Here is a 21,025-nt window from a genome sequence, read left to right as displayed (position 1 = left end):
AATGTGTTATTTCTGTTAAATGTATTGTATTATGTTTTTACCTGCCTTCAAAGCAAATTTCCCATCTGCAGCAATAAAGTAAGAAAGTAAAGGTATAATCGGTCAATGTTTAGCCACTGAACACACATGCTCCATTATTTGCTGCTCTATCTCCACTGATATATCACGGTTCTTTATTATTAGATGGAGCTTTACAGTGTTTTTGATACTCGCAGACAGTTTATTTAGTAGGCTGTTGTATTGTCTGTTCATATTTTAAATCATATTGTAAACATTGGAAATGTTGTGATTCTTGTTGTGTCAAGTCAAACCTCTGTCAAGCACAGCCGTGGTCTTAAATGATCATTGTTTCAGGAGGTTGTATGGGTATATTAAACCTATTAAAGACCTGAGAAGAAAGAAACAGCATAGTTTTTCTACTTGAAAGTAAAAAGGAATAAAAAAAAGTAGAATGAAAACTAGAGCAAGATCTCTCTCCGTTGGCCTTGAAGGACAGCCAGCGCGGTATTAAAACATTCTCCGCTGGCTGTGCATGTGGCCCTGCTCCTCAGTGCTGTGTGCCGTGTCTTTCTAGGTGAGAGCTCCTATTTTTAACCCCTCACTGGGCGTCCATGAGGCCGAGCTGCTGAAGGAAAACGCCACGCTGGTGAGCTTTATCTACCCGGCCCAGAACCCCGAGCTGATTGACAAGCTGTCCCAGCGCAGGGCCACCGTGCTGGCCATGGACCAGGTGCCCCGGGTGACCATCGCCCAGGGCTACGACGCCCTCAGCTCCATGGCCAACATCGCTGGGTACGTAACTCCTCCTCTTCCTCACCTGCACTGGATGATTCCTGCCCCTCAAGGCCAATGCCACCTTCATGAAGAAAGAAACTGTGAAAATAAATTTAATTGTTCCTTCATTTACAGCTTTTGTGGAGTATAATATTGTCTGTTGAACTCTGTGTTTGAAAACATGCATCCCTCCTGTGTCTTTTGAACACTTCTTCTTCCTTGGCAGTGGTAGCTGAGGTTTTTAGTGGTTCCATTACTGGTTTACATTACTACATGTTTAGAAAGAGTTTTGAGAAACGTCCACCCACCCCGCTCCCGAGCGGCGCTGTACAATGTTAATTTTCCACTTTCTTCTGGCGAAGGACATCCCAGCAAGTACTGTTTGATGTAAAGTGATGTACAGATGTCATGAGTTGCCATCTTTTATGTTGAAGTAAAACACTCCAAATCAACGCCTTTGGACCCTTTCTCCAATGACACAGACTGGGGAAGGTTTCCTTTTAACCCTGACGATGAAATTGCCACTTGTTTGATCTGCTCTAAATACATCTCCCACGGCTTTCCTTCACCTAACTGCGGCCATTGTGTGTGTTTGGCATGGATGTTGCCGTTTGCCATATTTCACTATTCATGTGTCCTGTTTTTGACAGGTACAAAGCAGTTCTCCTGGCAGCGAATCACTTTGGCCGTTTCTTCACCGGCCAGATTACAGCAGCTGGAAAAGTGCCTCCCGCAAAGGTAAATGAAAATGCAAACGAGTTCAAATGGGGGAGAAAAGTACCTCAGCAAGCCAGAAGGAGGTAATTTGGACTAGATTCGTGTTTGCTTTTTATACTTCTGTTTTTCTGAACTGAAAAATTACTCTTGGCCTCATTTCCCCCTCACTAAGGAGAATAGCACCAAACCATTTATCACTTATTTCAACTATTGCAAACGGTGCAAAAAATGATATTTTTGAACCCCAAATTAAAGGTTTTTGCTATTGCATAGAATAAGATCAAATGTTCGAGTGTTTTCAATGTCTTAGGAATGAGTCTTCTGTGTATGTTTATTTTAAAGGGAAGGGAAACCACATTCCTGATATTTGAGTATAAAAACAATAAAAGGTGTAGACCTTTGTTTTTTCTTACATTGTGTATATATTCACAGATGTTGTTTCATTTGGTTTTCTAAATTCACAGAAGAGAAACATGACTGAGGAAAGCACATTAGCTTTGATTTATTTTCGGAATTATTGTACAGTATATGGCACTCGCTAATATGTAAGTCACCATTTATCTTCTGGTAGTAAATAAAAACAAATTTTCAGTTCTACCAATCCCAATCACCAAACACTGATCAGCTGTTCATTCCACCTACTCGTTTGCAGACAAAAGTGAAACAGTTGTTCTGAGTGTGTCTGGCACACATGATCGTTGGACAACAGTGTTCCTCTTGGTCAATGTTTGATAGTACACAGTACTCTCTAAGGGAAGAGGTTTAAAACCTGGTCTTTCTGAAGGTCTAGAGGATTATGCAGCAATCTGGTCACTGCACATTTATTCGGTAAATTGTAGTAATTATTTTAGGCATGTCTTATTAAAATTGCCTTGAAGATCTACTCAACAAATACACAGATTGAGCTTTCCCACTGGTGTCATTATCTCTTCCTCCTTTAAGCCATATTTATTATTGATGAAACCTTAGTATAAGAAAGGTAAGCAAAACCCTCTAGTTTCATAGCTCTTTGAAGTGGTGAGTTTGAAGTAGAGGTGAATATGGCATGGTAATGTTGATCTTCAGAGTGATCCTTGGTCATAAATCCTACTGGTGCAGAGATTGTAGTTGAGAGTGACATGTTTATTAAGAACTGATACATTTGACATCTGATGATTATTTTTTCCTTTAAATTCTATTATTTTAAAGCCAAAGATGACTATAGAGCCATTATGCTGCCAGGGGTCCTGAACATTGAACATTTGAGTAAACATGTTTATTTTCTGTTAAATTAATGAAAGCTATTTATACTACAATGTCTTCTTACAACAGGAGTCAGTAAATAGGTTCTAGGCTTGTTCATAAAGTCAAGAATATCACAACTCGATTCTAACTTTTAATCTGTTCTCTTGAGCCTCTCAACATAAATAAAGGCTTGTACAATGTTGAAATATAAACTTTCCTTGTTGATGAAGGTGTATCTAGAGGACAAACACAAAAACTGCATCTGTACTGAATTATTGCCCGTCTGTGTACAGTACTCTTTCTGAGCGCTGTATTCTTCATTCCATTTTGTGTCTGATGATTTTTCCCTTAGGTCCTGATCATTGGGGGTGGTGTAGCTGGTTTAGCCTCTGCAGGCGCTGCCAGAGCCATGGGTGCTATAGTGAGAGGATTCGATACCAGGTGAGGACGTGTGAAGTGAGGGTGAGGGAGAGGACATTGCCTGTGAAAATGGAAAATTGTTCCCAAATATCTCGGGCAATAAAGGCACTTGCTGGGAGAATGCACCTCAGGGTTTGGCCCAGACATCAAGCTGGTTTAAGCCTGGGCTACTCACTGACTGTGACTAGAACATAAATGCTACAAATGAGAGGAGACCCCCTTGGCATATTTTTCCTGTTTGGTAGTAGGAAGTTAATTGACCTGAGGATCTCATCCAGCCATTTCTTGAAAGAAGCAAAGGTATTCAACAACATGACTAGATAGAGTGGATAGGTTGTTTCAGACACCCACAACACTCAGACATGCCTGCTGTCCACAGTTTTAAATGCATTACCTGTATTACCAGGCATAGAGAGATGAGGGAGGAGAAAGAACACCAAGTTTTGCTGAGTTTAGGAAAGGAACAATAACACATTGTAGCATTGCAATTGTAAGACCGGACAGTTGTTAATATAGAAAGCCATGCTTTCATGACATAGTATATTTAGATAGGCTAAGGGTATACATCTGTGTGCTGGGTTTTTGTATTTTCTCTATCAGGCTGGGTCATCTCAGGCAGGGCTGGCCGACCCTATTTCTTGAGAGCCAAGAACCCTATTTTAATATTGTTGGAGAGCCTTAATCCAAAATCCATCTGTTTTTTTCTGACCTATAAATCATCCATTTCTAAACCTTGGAATTTTTTCATTTTTATCATTTAAAACGCTCATTTGTTTGGTTGTGTAATATAAAGATGATTCAAAATGAAAGTATGATGAAAATCTGTCTTGCTGAGTTTGGATTTTGTGATCCTGGCAGTAGAGGAGCAGGAACGGGCAGCCCAGTTCTGCTGTTTGCCAGTCATCTCACTTTTCTAAATGCAGAAGGCTTTTAAATGTTGGTTGAAATGTTTAGAACAATATTTGTTCAGTTGAAAGCAATACACTCTGAGAGTATCTTGTGTAAGACTGAATTAATCTGCCAGAACCATGATTCTCAGTTTTGGTCCTGGAGGACCCTTGTGTTTGCTGGGTTTTGTTCCAAATGGTCCCCCACAATCACCAGCGCTAGCTGCTGCCTGTAACTGATCTGCTTTCTGCTTTAGTCTTATTCCTTCATTCAGGTCAACTGTTGAAGTGCATTATTTCCAGCTTTGGCATACAGAACTTTATGCAGTCTCTCCTCATCTTGCAAATTATGAATCTGCCCTTTTACTTTTGACTAAATAGCCCTTATTAGATGATGAATAGATGATGAACAGAAACCGGTGAAAATGACACTGTATCAGACAATCCCCTTGCGAGTCTGTGTTTTTTCATCTGCTTAACTCCAGTTGTTTAGCTAGCTAGCACACCTGCATGAGCGCAGCCCTGAAACTCACTAATTAGCACAAGGTTCATACCAATTACAAATCTCATTTAGCTTCCTAAGAGCTGAAAGCAAATTAAAGAATTAATATTCCCCAAATTAAAAAGTTGAAATCAATTATTAATGACGTGGTTTAGAATAAACACAGAAGATACAGGGGTTCTCCAGGACTTTGGATTTTGAATACCACTCAACAAATATCACTATCCTGGGGAATTTGTGAAACCAAGGTTTGAGTGCAGAAAAAAAAGTTTAACTAAGCAAGAAGATAATTAATGGTAGTAAGCAATTAACACTGGTGATTAAGGGCCATATGGAAAAATTACCAGCAAAAACAGGGCTAATCACGGACATGGAATGGCAATGACAGTGTGTGCATTTACTAGGTGCATTTACCTAGTCTTCCAGCAGGTGTCAGCATTAAGCAAGAAATAAACTTAGGCACGACTTGAATCTTCAGGTTTAGCAGTGTTCCACCAGAGGGTGGAGCCACATGGTATTACTGTAAGTGTTGCCTAATACAAGATTGCCTGAATTTGAAAAAAAGTATATTTCCAGGAATAAAACAAACAACAGTAAGGTTATTGTAGACGTATACAGTAACAATTTTTATAAGTGTATTTTCAAGACTGGTAAATAAGTTGTTTTCCCCTCAAAACACTGTAAACATTTTTTCAAAGCGTGTTCCCTCTTTGTAATTAGAAAATAAACCCGTAATTCAGCTGAAGGCACCAGTGGAATAATTTACGGGAGTGTGAGTTTTCTCTGTGGTTATTGTTTGGGAAAATTTCACAATCCAAACTACTCACAAGTAAACATTTTCTTTTGTTTCCATTTCTTCTGATGTCAGGTTAGAATGTGTGAAGGAATCGCAGGGTGTGACTGTAATGTGGACCATGGCTACACGTGCTCACCTGTGTAATAACTGTGTTAAAACCTGCTGTTGTGGCACATAGTTATTTTCCTTTTGCCTCCACAACTTCTTTATATTTATATTATAGGCCTTCCCTTCCCATCTGCAGGAAACCCTCGCTCATACTCGGTTTAGCCCGCTTTTAAAAAGCGCCCAGTTTCTCTGCCAACTCATTTTTCACATTAGCATACGCATTGCATTTCTTTTTTCTCTGTAATATACATACAATATACTTATAATATACATATATATCATTTTATTTCTTACATAGAATTATAATTCGTGTGATCTTGCTTGCAGATTCGTCGCTTAAAAATTCCAAGTTAAGTTAGCTGGACTCTGAGAAGCTAACCCCCTAGTTCCCAAATGCTTAAATATTTACCAGCCGTGAGGTGTTTTTAGGAATGTAAGTCCCACAGCTGGTGAGGGAAAGTTGTGCTTCCAGTATCATGGGCGAATAAGGCAATTATGAAGTTTCTACCTGACCCTGTAATACATGACTTAATGCTGTGGACGTCTTCTATGGCCATATGGTTGCAGTGTAACCCATTACCTCGGTCTCTTGTTTCCCCCACAGAGCGGCTGCCCTGGAGCAGTTTAAGTCTCTTGGCGCAGAGCCCCTGGAGGTGGACGTGAAGGAGTCTGGAGAGGGACAGGGTGGATACGCCAAGGAGATGTCCAAAGAGTTCATTGAAGCCGAGATGAAACTCTTCGCCAAGCAGTGCCGGGAGGTGGACATCCTCATCAGCACAGCCCTCATCCCTGGTAGGCTTTCCTTTTCCTGCTGTCTACTGCACCACTGTCTGGTAAGAACAGCCCTTGGACTCTCTAGCCACATTTCCACATCTGAAAGAGAACACACATTCTGGTCTGTTTGACTAACCTCTGGTCTTGCTGTGAGACAAGCTGCTCATAAACCGCTTTTCAAATGAGAGTCTTTTGTTCATGTGGGGTTGTCTGAATAAGACAAGAACTACACTTTGATGGTGGCTAAAGAAAGCTGACTAGTCAGTGGTAACTGAGTCAGAGCAAATGGCCTTCTCTTGTAGAGTTTAGAGTCATAACGGCGACACCTAGTGGACACCCTAATAGTCGTGAGGTGGAAAGATTGTTCAGCTGGACTGCTGATTTACCCTTTAAAAAAGCTTCCAGAGAAACTGGTTATTCATATACCATATTTAAAGTACCAGAAACAGTTTTTAGTTTTTCTGTTAGTATACCTCTCTTGAATTTAGTTTTGTGAATAAGACTGGATTCAAGTTCAATCTCTTCTTATAAAAGATCTTTTCTTATAAAAGGAAAACAGAAATGCACCCCAACATTAACAAAGTGCTGTCCAATGAAAATCAATCTTAAACACTTAAAAAACAGCTCACACATTCTCCATTCTGTTATTATTCATTAAATTATTTTGCACTAAAACGTTCACAGAATTTAATAAATTGTAATACATATTAAATTGTAATGTGCTGTTGACTGTTGACATGACCACAACTTGAACCTGTGGCACCTGGATCATAGACAGCAAACTGCACTTGGAGTGGAGAGCATTTCAGAATTGAAAAGGGCATCCTACTGTTTGATATTAATAAGGAATTGTTTTATTCCACATTTACAGGTACACAAGTCAGAGTGTCTGAATTGTTAATTAGATAAGTTTTACTTGAGTCACTATTTGGACTAGAATACCACAAACTGTGATTCTGATCTATGATTTTCTACGTCTGCTTCTTATATGATCTGCACACAGCAGGGTTGCGTTTGAATTGGTTCACATAACGTGCTCTGTAAAGTTTGAAAGAACAAGGTCAAATAATAAAGCTGTGTTTTTTATTGAAGCTGGTGCATTAACAGGTGTTCCAAGCAATCAAGTCTACAAGGATTCTAAAAATGCCTCGAGGAAGGCTAAACTTAGCTGCCTTTCAAAACTTTTGTCCTTCTGGATCTGCTTAGTTATCCTTTATCTATTTTAGTCTCTTTTGTTACCTTTCTGATGCTTATAGATCTGGATAGCAATTTTTAAAATTTTAGTGAGAGGGTGCTTTTATTATTGGGAGTCAGTTTTCTAAAGAAGTTGTTTTTTTTATTAATATTTCACCTAAGTATGCTTTTGATATTCATTTTCTTGACCATATTTTAATGTAGTGCTCAGCAATATGTGATTTTACATTTGTTGCTATTTCTAATATTTTTAATACTAGAACTGTTCATTTTAAATAATATATTAAACACTTCTTCATTGCAGACTCAATATGTTGTTCTTTGATTTTATTTAGAGATAGATGTCAGGAGGTGAAATTTGTGCTTTTCAGTTTTGTGAACCAGTCAGTATCTTGGAGAACAGTTTGGGATTTTCCTGCTTTTGAAGCAGCTTCCTGTATAATATATATATATATTTGTAAATCATAGCTGTCCAATTCGAAATGCCTTTTATTTCCAAGACATGGCTTTCTGGCAGCTAGGGAGTACTTCTTAGGAGAAAAGGAGACATGTGGACTCACTCCTACATGAGCAAAGCCTTTGACCATTTGATGTGCCCTGAGCTGTATTAAGCCATGGGAATTATATTTTTTTCTGGAAGGCCAAGAGATCCCTGACTGACCGCTGCCCAGCAGGACCCTGCTGGCTGTGGGTAATTGCCTTTACAGAGAGCAGCAGTGTGGAGCAGTCCTAATGTTTCTGGAATCATAATCGGTGGGTTGGGGGTTCAAACTCCAGGCGAGGCACAGCATGAGCGAGGAACTTCTCCTGCATTGCTCAGTAAAAAATATTTGGATAACATGTCAGACTAGTAAAATGAGTAACTTACAGAAATAAGCAATGTGCCAGAGTGTGCCTTCAAATGAGGCGTTTTCTTATCCTTTTCTCAGGGAGGAGAGCCCCAATTCTCATCACCAAGGAGATGGTGGAGAGCATGAAGGATGGCTCTGTGGTGGTGGACCTGGCTGCTGAAGCTGGAGGGAACATTGAGACCACTGTGCCAGGGGAGCTGTCCGTGCACAAGGTAGTAACAGTACGAATAAAGGGCATCTGCTTCTTTGCATGCCTTTAGCATTGATGGGGCCCCTTTCTGAATAGCGTGCAGCTTGTGAAAGCTACGCCGTTTGTCTGTAAGGTTGAACAATGCGGCTTCAATCTCTATGTCTGTATTTTTTCATTTGAAACAGCTAGGGGGATTCTTTTGATTTCACCTTAAAAATGCATATTCAAAAGAGACTTTATTGGCCGAGTATTTCCTACTTCCCATATGTAGAAATTGAATGTTTGGATGAAGAAGTTTCAATTTTCATTGGCAGGTTTCTTGCTTCTGCAGAGTGTTAGATACTTTAATTACAGTCATGACAAAAAACATGAAGAACTACAAAATACTACTTTGTGCCAGTAAAGTGACACGTAATTTATTTTACAAAGGAAGTGTACTAAAAAAAAAAAGATGACTAACATCCAAAGAGGGATGCTGTAATCACAAATCAGCTTTCACCTTGCTGCATGGTTTACCAGAAGCTTGTACTTTTGTCCTTTCATGCTCGTTGAACAAAATCTTAAAAGACTTTAAAGCCTCCAGGTCCTTGTAAAACAGTTTTGTTCTCATGTTTGTTCAATCTTTCAGGGGGTGACTCATATTGGCTACACAGACCTGCCCAGCCGGCTGCCCACCCAGGCTAGCACTCTGTATTCCAACAACATTGTAAAACTCCTGAGGGCCATCAGCCCGGACAAGGAGCGGTTTGCTTTTGAGGTGAAGGACGAGTTTGACTACGGTACTATGGACCATGTCGTCAGAGGCTCGGTGGTCATGAAGGTGAGTGGACGGGAAATGAGCTGTGTGCTTCTTTATTTTAAGGGCAGTCTCAACTCTTGGCAAGCCCTGGTGACTCCTGGTCGCTTGCAGGCAGGCGGTGTGGATGGTGAGGGGCGCACCTCTCCTCCGAACAGCACTGGTCTTCCGGGACCTATGAGTCCTATGGAACTCTGCTGTCTGTTATGTGTTAATAGATGATTAACTTGAAAATGGGTGAGGGAGAGGAGTCTGGCTACACTTCTTCACCCTACCCTATGTTCAATGGTGGGGTACAGCAAGAATACTAGTGATTCTGAATTTTATTCAAAAACAATGAGAGAGCTAGAAGAAGAGGTTTTATAGATTAATTTCTCAACAGGTGCATGAGACGTGAAGAAATGGCCTGAAAGCTAAAGACTTAAAATGTACCAAGAAACAGTGTGTCCTGTGAATCAGCATTTCAGTTTGCCTTTACTCATAAATAATTGTCCTTGGCACATCACTTAGTCCTGTATACTCTTGTAGTGACTGGTGATTACCAATGCGTGTCTCTGTTTTTTTAACAGGATGGCAAATTCATCTTCCCGGCTCCGCAGCCAAAAAACATTCCCGTAGCCGCTCCTCCCAAGCCCAAGAGCGTTCAAGAGATCGAGGCTGAAAAGAGGGCAGCCATTTCCCCTTTCAGGGCTACCATGACCACTGCCAGCGTTTACACGGGGGGTGAGGAGACAGGCGAATACTGATAGATCTCCACTGTTCTTTCACCTCAAACTTCAAAGTTTCACATAAGTTAGATCTGGGTTATTTCTACTGGCATCGCCTCAGGGTACCTAGAACAATCATTGAGATAAAATGTATGAAAGGGTGTGGTTCTTGGCTTTCACAAAAGTCCTGGAGATCAAGAACTATTAAAATATTTATTAAAACAAGGTTTCTAATGCGCCTTGCTGAAACCAACTTTATTGGTAAGTGATGGGATAATTGACCATTAACAAAGAGTTTAGCTTTTCCTTAATTTGGCTGTCCAATCCATTAAGTTCTTGTACTAAGGATTCCTTCCCTGTTACTCAAAAGATGTCATGTGGCCTGACTTACATGTTTTATGAAATTCAATTTATTTTAATAATATTTGAAATTTGTAGAGTATGTATGCCATTAGGGTAGATTATACCTAACATTGTTGGTTTTTCAAGGGGATAAAATTTGAGGCTTCCTCTTTTAATTGTTTTTTTTTTGGTATTCGTCCAGCATTTGTTTGGTTCTCACACCGTAACCTAACAGTGAAGTGATGTAAGAATTATTTTTTCCACTTTAAGGATTTTCTTTCTGTGGCAGGGAACCAGATGCAATTATGAATTCACACTTAATCTCGGCAGGTTTTGAAAAGGCCCGAATTGGCTATATTGGTAACAGCCGGACAAAATACCCTCTCTGTAGAACCACTTATTTTTGTCTAAGAGAGCACTGGCCCCAGATCAAAGCATTCTCCTACGAAATTAAGAGACAGGCCAGAAATAAAATTCTGCTACATGTTTGCTGAGAATAACTGCTTTTAAATAAACACAGATAAAAGAGATTTTCTTGTGTGTAGTAGTAAAATCAAGAACATTATTGCACTGTTGTAGTAAATAAGTATGCAAAACAAGCAAACAGAAAAAAGGCTGACAAAGGATGAAAACAAGGCAGCTCTGCTGTCTACCTTTTCAAGTCCCTTAATTGGTCTGATATGAGCTGGTTTCCGAAGTGCCAGGAAACCAGGTATAATAAAACGAGGCACATAAAAAATCTCGCAGTCTGTAGGCGAGCATTTTCCCACAGACCTGATTTATCAGTAAGGTCCCACTTTCAGACAGACAGAGCAACTCTTTGCACTGGCTTCCAAAAGGTTTAGCATTGCTTGTCTAAACAAGGTATATAATCACCTCCTAAATTACTAACAGCATCTCCAGAGTCTCCCCACCCACATCCCTGTTTACAAGTTTACTAGTTCTCTTTTTTTAGATAGCCTACATATTGCAGTTTATTATTTTCTGAGTTGGAACCATGTGTGTGTGCCGTATTTCCCAGACTTTAGTACTGGAGAATACTAATCAGTTTTTACTTGGGTACTGTATATCCAACTCAGTTGGGTTCTGAGAATATTCAGCCCTGTTTGTCTTTAGGCCAGAAAGGACTAGCTTCTTTTACAGCATTATATTATATAAAATATGATTTTTACATTAAAAAGAAAATATTGAAATATAAGTATTAAAGGTGCTAGATGGATAATAATGGAAAATCAAGTTCTTGCATTAGTGCATCTTGCATTAGTCATTGCATGACTCTCCTAGATCACTTCTCTTATGGCCTGAGTTTGGTTGGCAGCTTTGAGTGATCTGTAGATTAAGTTTATACTTTGTGCCATTGAGAAATTGGGGAGATATTTTTATACACTGAAGCCATCTTTGGCTGAAATTACCTAAACTTTTCCGTGCCAAGTTCACATTTTATCATAATAATAAAAGTGACGCATTGTCATTATAAAGTGTCCCAGAAGTAATTTATGTCTCTCTCTAGGCAGTTTAATCATTTAATTACTAATATTTTATTTTCTAATAACCGCCTGTTTTTCTTTCTTCAAACGAGGTAGCGCATACTGAATGTTACAGGGCTCACAGTGAGAAAAGTTAGTGATGTCACTCCTCTGGGTTTTCCATGAACAGTCAAACACCCCATAAAACATACAGGGAGCCCTTAAGTACCCTGGGTGTGTAGACAGGGGATTTGAGGGAAGACGTACTGGCCCTTGTCTGATGTGGATCTTCTCCACCTGTGCTTTTGGATTAAGACTCATCTCTTGTCCAGGTATTGCCAGTCTGCTTGGGCTTGGAATTGCTTCTCCAAATGCCGCCTTCACTCAGATGGTGACAACCTTCGGCCTGGCTGGAATTGTGGGATACCACACAGTGTGGGGCGTCAGTCCGGCCCTCCACTCTCCACTTATGTCCGTGACCAATGCTATCTCAGGTGAGTCTGGCGAAAGTTTAATAAAATCACTTATATGCAACAGTGATGTAACTTTGTTTTGACAAAATAGCACAAACACTCTTGCTTCTTTGCCTTTGGTAATATGATTGTGTTCATTCAGATTTGATATGTTTTATCAAAGATATCTATTTTCACTTCATTAATATTTTGTAGCTCCTTTTCATCTCTGAAATAACATGGTTCTTATATAGTCATATGATAATGGAAAGATGATTTCTGACAATTATTAAAAAGACTGGTCTGTCCATTATAATCAAGGTCTGGTATGGGTTGCAGCAGCTCAGAGCTTTTTTTGAAAACTTGGGGCATAAAGCAGAGCTACTCTAGATGTCAGCCCATTCAAAGAACATACCCAGACATGGACGATATAGAAACAGCGATCAATAAAGCCAGCAAAGCCGGCACAGATCTGGATGATGGAATGAAACTAGAGCTCCCAGAGTAAACTTCCCCAGAAGGAGACATGTACACTGCTCACAGAATACTTCCCAGGCCAGAATTAATCCCAGTAGTATTCCACTTACTAAGTATATATAATTCACATAATTTTTTGGATAAAGATTGAATTTTAATTGTGCTAAAATCATTATTTTCTAAAAGTAATAACACTAGGCTTATACATGGAACGTTTTGTATACCAGAATGAAGTAAACCAGACACTGAATAAAAGTCAGTCTTCAACAGTAACTTTGGCGGGGTTTGAATTTCCATAGACATTAATGGAGGACTTGTTTGTGAGTGTTTATGCCTTGATCCATGGGCCTTGATTAAATTCCTGCCTAATGCATAATGTGTTTATTCGTTCATTATGTCGTGTGCGTAGACAGGCTTTGATAATTCTGATATCCCCCCATAAGGATGCTTTTATTTCCAAAGTGGGAACCACAAGTGAAATAGCTGGAGTGTTCGTGGTTCATTAAGCTCGTACCCTGCAGCAGTGGATTTAGGAATGGTTTAATTGTCTCTAATAAGCCCATGGTGGTCGACATCAAACAAACCATCACGTAGGCAGGGCTGTTAAAAAAAATGCGACTGAGCTAGTCCTGCTAAACACTTATCTGTACCTACTGCACTCTCAGTGTGGCCATTTTAATGTCTTCAAGGGCTTCAATTAATGTAGTTTAAAATGTCTTTCTCTGAAGCATTTTTTTAATTAGGATTATCCTTCAGCCATTTCTGAGTCAGCTATTCAAACTGCATTTGTCTGGTAGAACCAGATCTACATCTGCAAATCTGATTCCTCTTAAGGTACAGCTTTATCTGTCTGGGTGAGAGGAGAGCACCTAATAACATAAGAATGTTACAGAGAAGAGAAAGCTGCTCAGCCCATCTAGCCAGTTTGGTAGTTACTTTTTTGATCGGCTTCAACAACATGGCCGAGTAGCTTCTTCCATACTCCTGCAACCCTTTGGTTAAAGGCGTGCCTGCTGTTCTCGGTTTTTAATGCACTCCCATATAGTTTCCACTCGTGGTTTGTGTTTCACTGTTTAATTTGGAGAAAACCTAAATTCCCCTCACTTAAATCACTCTGGGAGGGAAACGCAAGGAACTATGAAGGTATATTTTGTTTTGTCTCTGTTATATACTTATTAGTATTCATTCATTTGCTGTCATGATCAAAGAACGTTTTTACTAAAAGACTTGAATAATGATACTAAACAGACTCTTCCCTACCTGTTTCAAGAGAGTGGTGTGAAGAAATATCAGGAAGGAACATCAGCACATCTGTCAGTGTTATTAGAGTTATAAAGCAGATGTTACAAATTGTTATAAATGACTGGAAAATGTTAAATTGAATTGCTTTTCATAAAATACATTGTATTAAATGAACAATCTTAGGTCCAGCCACATTATCTAATTATATGGATAAGATATGTCAGTGTCTGAAATATTAATAATTGCTGTTACTAATGTATTTGGCTCATGCTTTTATCCAAAGTGACTGACATTTGTACTGTTTATACAGCTGGGTATTATACTGGGACAATAAGGGTGAAATAACTTGCTCAAGGGTACAACAGCAGTGTCTCAGCTCGGATTTGAAGTCACAACTTCCAATTGCTATTCCACAATGAATGAATCTTTTTTAGTTATTTTGAAGATTTATGTAAGCACACCAATATTTATACTAGTTATAAATTAATAAAATTTCAAATTGTAGTTTGTTTTCTGATGTTTTCCAGTGGATATCTTCAATTATTAATTTTAAAAAAATAGAAAAACATACTGTTCACAGATGTATTTTCCTTTCCATTTTGGTGAATCACCCTCAGTCATTTCTGATGGATGAATTGAACTTGTTCCTTATTCATATTCTTTTGAGCTGTCACCATAATAGTTGAAACTGGAGTAAAAATAGGACTTCTTGGACCCAAACAAGAGATTTAATTTGATATAAGAAACGTCTTGGTTATTTTTTCCTTCTCTCATCATGGTGCCTAATTTCACCATGTCTTTAATCTATCTGAAACCTTCAACACCCAGAATATCCCTTTCCCTTCATTAGGTCACCTTCTAGAAAAGCATAAGCAGTAAACAGGCTGCAGTTCAAAGCAGAGAAAGGGTTTCACTTGCTAGGTCCTGAAAACTAAGGCACCCGGGCTAGACATCTGTGGTTTAAGTCCATCACCCAAATGGCACAGGATTTAAGTACAAGGTTGTGTTGAGTTTCGCTGTCAGATCATCACTGCCTTGCTCACCTTAGCTGTCGGCGAGACGGTGCTGCTGGCAGCTTCATGACTCATTTTCGACTGTTGGTTTATGCTGGTGGGGTTCAGATGCAAACTGTCCATCTTTGCCGCCTCTACAAGTGCGGCTGGTTGTGTAAGAAAGCCACACTGTGCATTTGCTGCATTAAACCTGAAAAAATGAGTTGAGTAAAGAAGAGGTGGCGAACAGATATCAAACACCAGCCAAATATTTAGTGCTGTTTAGCTTGATGTGCCCTACAGTACTTAAAGTCGAGTTAGTCTGTTATATGAAACTCTGCTGATGCACCAAGCACACATTGAGAACAGACATTAATCCACCTGTATGTTGTAGCCTGGCAACCTCAAGCAGGCTGTGATACGGGCTAGTGCAGCAGGGTCATAATTTTGCCAAGGTTATGGAGATTGAATATTGGCTGTTTTTTTAGTTGGTAATGCACTGTAGCACAGTTCAGAACATGTCAGGTAAGAGCAGCTCGAAGAAGTTGCTGCCTGGTGTTGTTACAGTACTTCATGTTTCGTTGCCATACAGTATATAAAGCTGCATAACTGTCTCAGAACTGTTGAAAGAAAAGGGGAAAGAAAAATTTTCTGTTGCAACCGAATATTCTCTACTGAGAGATTTTTCAGTGAATTTTAAGTAACTATATTAAGTCATTTTGTGAGTTAGCATAGAACTGCATAGTCTCCTTATCCCGGCAGGAACTGCTGATGGTTTTGTGCTCCGCTTCTCTGAGATGTTCTCCCATTCTGTTTATTATGTGCGTCAAACTTGAAAAGCTTGACTCTCGCCAAGTGCAATTCGTGCGTGAACAGATTTAGAGCTTGGGCTCCATCTGGTGTGTACACAACTAACATGCAAATTGGCATGCTGGTTACTGCACATAACTTATATACATGTGATTATTATTCAATTTGTTAATTTTTGTATTTTCTTTTATGTGTCTTTTCCAGATTTCTGCGGTGCATGCATTAATGTCTGAAGGCACAACACTGTGCTCTGATTGCCTCTCACTGGCAAAATCTGTAGATGTTTAAGTAAATTAAGTTGCATATGGGCAGCTTGCAATAACCAGGAACCTATTTTATTGGCACTTGTTGTCATCTACATCTGGTGGGGACTGGAGATTTTAATATGTGAGCAGAGGACAGTACTGGAGCTGTGGCTGACTCTCTCCTCGTCTTGTACAGGTCTCACTGCAGTGGGTGGGCTCTCTCTGATGGGGGGGGCCTACACACCGACCAATACAGCAGAGGTCCTGGCCGTGCTGGCAGCCTTCATCTCCTCTGTCAACATTGCTGGTAAGCATCCACAAGTGAGTTAGAACTTCTCACACCACCAAGTCCAGAGTCCTGGAGGTTGATGAGCAATTCAAAGCAAAGTTCTGACTGGACTGGGTGAATTTGCTAACTATTTGGCAAGTTGGTTGTTGTTGAAGAAGTAAACCAACAGTCAGGATACTATAACCAAATGGACCTTCATCGTTGCTAGGTTGTGACTTACCAATTCCAATACCAATTCTTACTTGCTAATTCATTTGATGGTCTAGTTTTGAAGACTGGGGCATCTGTGTCGATCCATATTTGAGTTATGTTTTGTGGTGATCACTATAATCCAAAACTGGGAAAGAAAAATGTTTTTCTCTTGCAGTTTGGAATAATGGATATTTTAGAAGGCGTGTTGGGATTTATGCACTGCCTTTTTTTGTTTGGCTCTTTTTGCCAGCCCTTAACAAGTTCAACAGCTATTTTGTGGTGTAACATTATTGGTAAGGGTTGAGGTGCTCTTTCCCTCTACTATGCATGAACGATGGCAACTGAGCCTCTTTTAGACAATAAATTATGATTCATGTCGAGCTCCTTTGAAAGCTTCCCAAACAAAATACTTTAGACAGCACATGAAAAACAGTTACACCTAAAATGGGAAATATAAAACTCATTCCAAAAGCACACAATCGTAATAAATCATGCTAAATCAGAGATAGAGGGTGAGCCACAGTTTTGGGAAAAATCAGAATGTCAGCTAAGAATTCTGTAAATCTGATCAACCACAAAACATCACGTCTGAAATCCGAGGAATGCAGACAGGACCTTCAAGTGGCCGGTGTTAGCGCTCCTGGCTAAAACCCACTGGGAAATAGTGTCTGTGATTTAAAACCCTACTCCTTGACATTTATAGCCATATCTCACTTCTAACTAATAACCATGCATTACTTTCTCAGACCTTCTCTTGTTTGCGTTCCATTGTAGAAAATGCCTCTTATCCACCTGAAGCCAGGAGTTTAATGTCCTATTAAAGAGATTCCTTCACTACCATTCCAGAAATCTTTCATTTACACACACAAAAGTAGTTCCTCAAATAACTCCCCAAACCCCCACTTCCCCCAAATCTAAAACATAAATACGTATACTCTTCCCTTAAAAATATTTGTCTATACCACATGGACCATACTTAGTTTTTTTTTACTGAAATAGCATAATGTCATGGCTTTTTCCATTTTTATAGTTTGATTAAATAATTCCTAGGACTTGAGAGTATCTGCTTTTACAATGACAGCAAAAGGGGAATAGACTGTTTTCTTCACGAAATACATGGTCTCTTAATTTAATGGGTGTGTTTTAAAGGGAAAGAATCATTAGCAATGCGAGTGCTGCCATTACTGTATTATGTTGTGTGGTCAAGGGTCAAACACATTTAAAATCATTATCCTCTACAACAGCTACATGATTCTGTTTTGCTTGATTTAACTGAAAGGAAATAATAAGGATGATGGCTTGGGATACATTTTCTGTTTCTTAATTAAATGACTGTTTTCTTGATTCTTCATTTATTCTATTTACATGTTCAAGAGTAAGTTGCTTTTTCAATACGTCATTCAGATTTTATAATTGAAACTTAATTTGAATTAAGCATTTCAGATGCTTTGATTACTTCCGGGAAACAGATTACACTCTCACTAGTGTAAGACTTCATTTACTCTGAATTTGTTATGTCGTATAAATCCTAGGAGGTCAGAGAAATTAGGCTGCCAGTGTGCAGAAATGTCTTCAGTTGGTCCAGGTTTAATAAACTCAGCTCCACTATTCGGGAGCTAATTAATGAAAAGCTTTTGCTTCCTTTGATGACGTGAAATTGGACCAATTCCTAGAAACAACTTAAAAGAGAGGGCATGGAGAACAAGGACTCTTCTACGAGCAAAGGAGGCTTTGATTCCTCTTGTCGTAACAGAGCTGCTGTTGTTGGCGTTACATTCTATGCTTGTAGTTTCTCCTTATAATCCCTCTGTATGACACCTTGAACTGCAACAAAATTTGTAACAGGTTTTATAAGATAAAATTAATTACTTGCCATCTAACAGCAGCCTGTACTAATACTCTTTGTCATCCGTCTTATTTTTATTTATCCCCAAAAAGATGAAAAGGAAAATCAGAAGGGGTTCCAAACAACTCAACCTGTTGATGCAATTTTGCACTTTGTTGTGCAAGATGAGTCCTAAAGTCTGGAAATCTCTGATTTGGACCTTGAGTGGTCAGATGACTGAAGATTTCCCAAGAGGTACATCAGCTGATGCTGCTGGGGTTTGATGGTTTTGAAAGTCGGCCAGGGCATCATGTTGGAGCCCATACGACTCTATCCTTAGCCCTAATGTTTGCACTGTGGGTTCTTGTTGAGAAAGGGATCAAGTTATGATCCCTCTTCTCTAGCATCTAGGCAATGCGGCTCATGCATCTGGGCAGAGTTGATTAGCAGGCGTCAAACAACAATAGCACTGCCCAAGCAGTGGAACTAACGGTTTTCTGTTTATCTCTCCTCCAGGTGGTTTCTTGGTTACGCAGAAAATGTTGGACATGTTCAAGCGCCCTACTGACCCACCAGAGTACAACTACCTGTACCTCTTGCCTGGTGCAGCTTTCGTGGGGGGGTACGGCACTGCCCTCCAGAGCGGATACAACATTGAACAGGTGAGCAGTGCACAACCTGCACAGGCCCTGTTCTCCCAGCAAAGGATAACTCTTGCTTCCTGACAGTCTCGACAGGCCTTGCTGGTCCAGTGAAAGAGTACTCCCTTGACTCTGATAGCCTAAGTCTGTGTGCCATGAAAAATAAAAGGTTTTCAAAGTGTTAAAACATTTTTAAACAAAAAACAGGCTTAAAATTATAAGAAATGCGAAAAGCTATAAATGAGCAGAAATCATTTATATAAATGGCCCATATTGCTCATTTGTTTAGTGGTAGCTTATTAACAGATGGAATTTATGCTGTTTCTTGGATCCCAGGTACCTTCAACAGCATGGGTGAACAATGTGTTCCAGAATCCTACAGTCCTTAGAATTCCCACTTGTACCTTCAAATCTTTCATGCTTAGTCCTGGAATAGTCCTTTAGATTGAGTTTTTCCTTGCCATTCAATATTTCTAATCTTGAAAACGTATATGAAATCACCCCTATTTCTTCTCTGTTCAAGACTTAAAAAAGGTTAAATATGCCTTTAAGGCCAGGGTTTAAATTTGTTGCCCTTTGTAGACACATTTCCAATCAAACTAATGTAGAAGAACATGCAGAAAACTGTCTGTACTGTGATTTGGTACCACTAGAACCTGCCTGCCATGTAGCACCCTATGCAGTATTATTTTGGCTCTTGATTTCACTGTGGTAGACAGTGTGGGATCTCTAAGATGCTATTAGTTAACTTCCATTGTAGGCTTGCACTGTCTGGCAAAGCGAGCAGTTTGCCTTTGCTGGCTGACTTTGTTTTCCACTACTTGCAGGCTTGACCAGTCAACATAGGAACTACGTCATCAGTTTAGCAGGGTGTGGTGGGATAGTAAACACTGACAAGGGACCAGTGATGTAGAACAAAAGTGATTATTAATGGATAGAACTTTTAACCTTTAAACATCTTAAAAGTAAACACACGAACAAAAAAAAAGACAAATAAAACATCCTCTCTGTCTTCCAAAACAATAATGGCTCACTTTGAGCTTGTTTTGTTGTTGTTGACTTTAGAAAAATGTGTTTGCAGCTCTATTTAGCTACAGGTCTTGATTATTTAATAATAGTAAATACCTTCTGTGTCCATTGACTTGTTTGTCATGTGGGTGGCCCTTCTAATTAATTTACTGTTGATTAGTAAATTAATTAAAAGGGCCACCCACATGCCAAACTATTACTAATTACTAAACTGCCCACAGTTTGCCAACAATGGAAAAAGTAGGTCTTATAACTTTCTGTTGCATACTACAGCTTGACCACACACAGTACAACTAGAGAGGGGAGGGAAAATATGCAATTAAACTGTATCCTAAGGCAAGTAGGAAATCCTGTAAATTAACTAAAGTAACCATTTCTAAAAACACAAAGGTAAAATAGTTAAAATAACAGTAACTCAAACACTCATGCAAGACAAGGTCTTGCAGTATTCTGAAATATGTAAATAACCACAGTAGTATATACTGCTACATGCGTCATGATTAACCTGAAATCTTTGGATTAAACAGGATTAACTGTGTAATTTTACCATCAGGGTGACAAATAATACAGAAAAATATTTAGAATCCTTTTGGTTTCATTCTGGTGAATACAAAGGGAAATAGTACAAAAGGTATTCAGAAAGTAAGGTTTAATTGAACTAGTACAGAGTATATTCACAGCTGTAACTAAAGAAAAGACCTTCTGGTCAATATTGTTTTTCTAAATACTTGAATTTTAGAAGACTGGCAGTATTCAAGACTGGGCAAATCTTTCCAGAGCAATTCTATTCCTGGAATTAAAGAAATGTCTCACACAATCTAAAAGATCTGCAACTTTTTAGATTTGAACAAAGACAACTTCAATGGGACCTGGTACAAGTATTCAAAAGTCAATCCACTCAAAGTCAATGTGCAACACATCCTGTTCTCTGGGTTCTGAAGAAGGTAGTGAGCCATGTTGTCAAAGCTGATATCCTGACTTATTTCCAGAATCGCCTTGACTATGATTTCAGATGAGAAAACCCATAGAAAAGCATACTGATATGGCAAACAGGCTACACCCAGTAGCGTTACTTGATTGCTA

General features: G+C 39.3%; 1 protein-coding gene across 1 annotated transcript in view; it reads left to right on the top strand.

The window, feature by feature from the left end:
- Window positions 1-21,025, top strand: part of nnt (nicotinamide nucleotide transhydrogenase) — a 61,654-nt gene that overhangs the window by 7,848 nt on the left and 32,781 nt on the right. Inside the window, exons 4-13 of the mRNA XM_088910561.1 lie at window positions 575-792; window positions 1,425-1,512; window positions 3,068-3,156; window positions 6,033-6,220; window positions 8,326-8,459; window positions 9,066-9,257; window positions 9,803-9,956; window positions 12,081-12,242; window positions 16,163-16,273; window positions 18,789-18,934. Of these exons, the coding sequence (XP_088766687.1) occupies window positions 575-792; window positions 1,425-1,512; window positions 3,068-3,156; window positions 6,033-6,220; window positions 8,326-8,459; window positions 9,066-9,257; window positions 9,803-9,956; window positions 12,081-12,242; window positions 16,163-16,273; window positions 18,789-18,934 (1,482 nt within the window). The remainder of the gene's footprint in view (window positions 1-574; window positions 793-1,424; window positions 1,513-3,067; window positions 3,157-6,032; window positions 6,221-8,325; window positions 8,460-9,065; window positions 9,258-9,802; window positions 9,957-12,080; window positions 12,243-16,162; window positions 16,274-18,788; window positions 18,935-21,025) is intronic.

Source organism: Atractosteus spatula, chromosome 3 (assembly GCF_055471065.1).
Source record: "Atractosteus spatula isolate fAtrSpa1 chromosome 3, fAtrSpa1.hap1, whole genome shotgun sequence".
NCBI lineage: Eukaryota > Metazoa > Chordata > Actinopteri > Semionotiformes > Lepisosteidae > Atractosteus > Atractosteus spatula.
The sequence above is the reverse complement of the archived record's forward strand: the minus strand, read 5'-3'. Positions and strand labels throughout refer to the sequence as shown.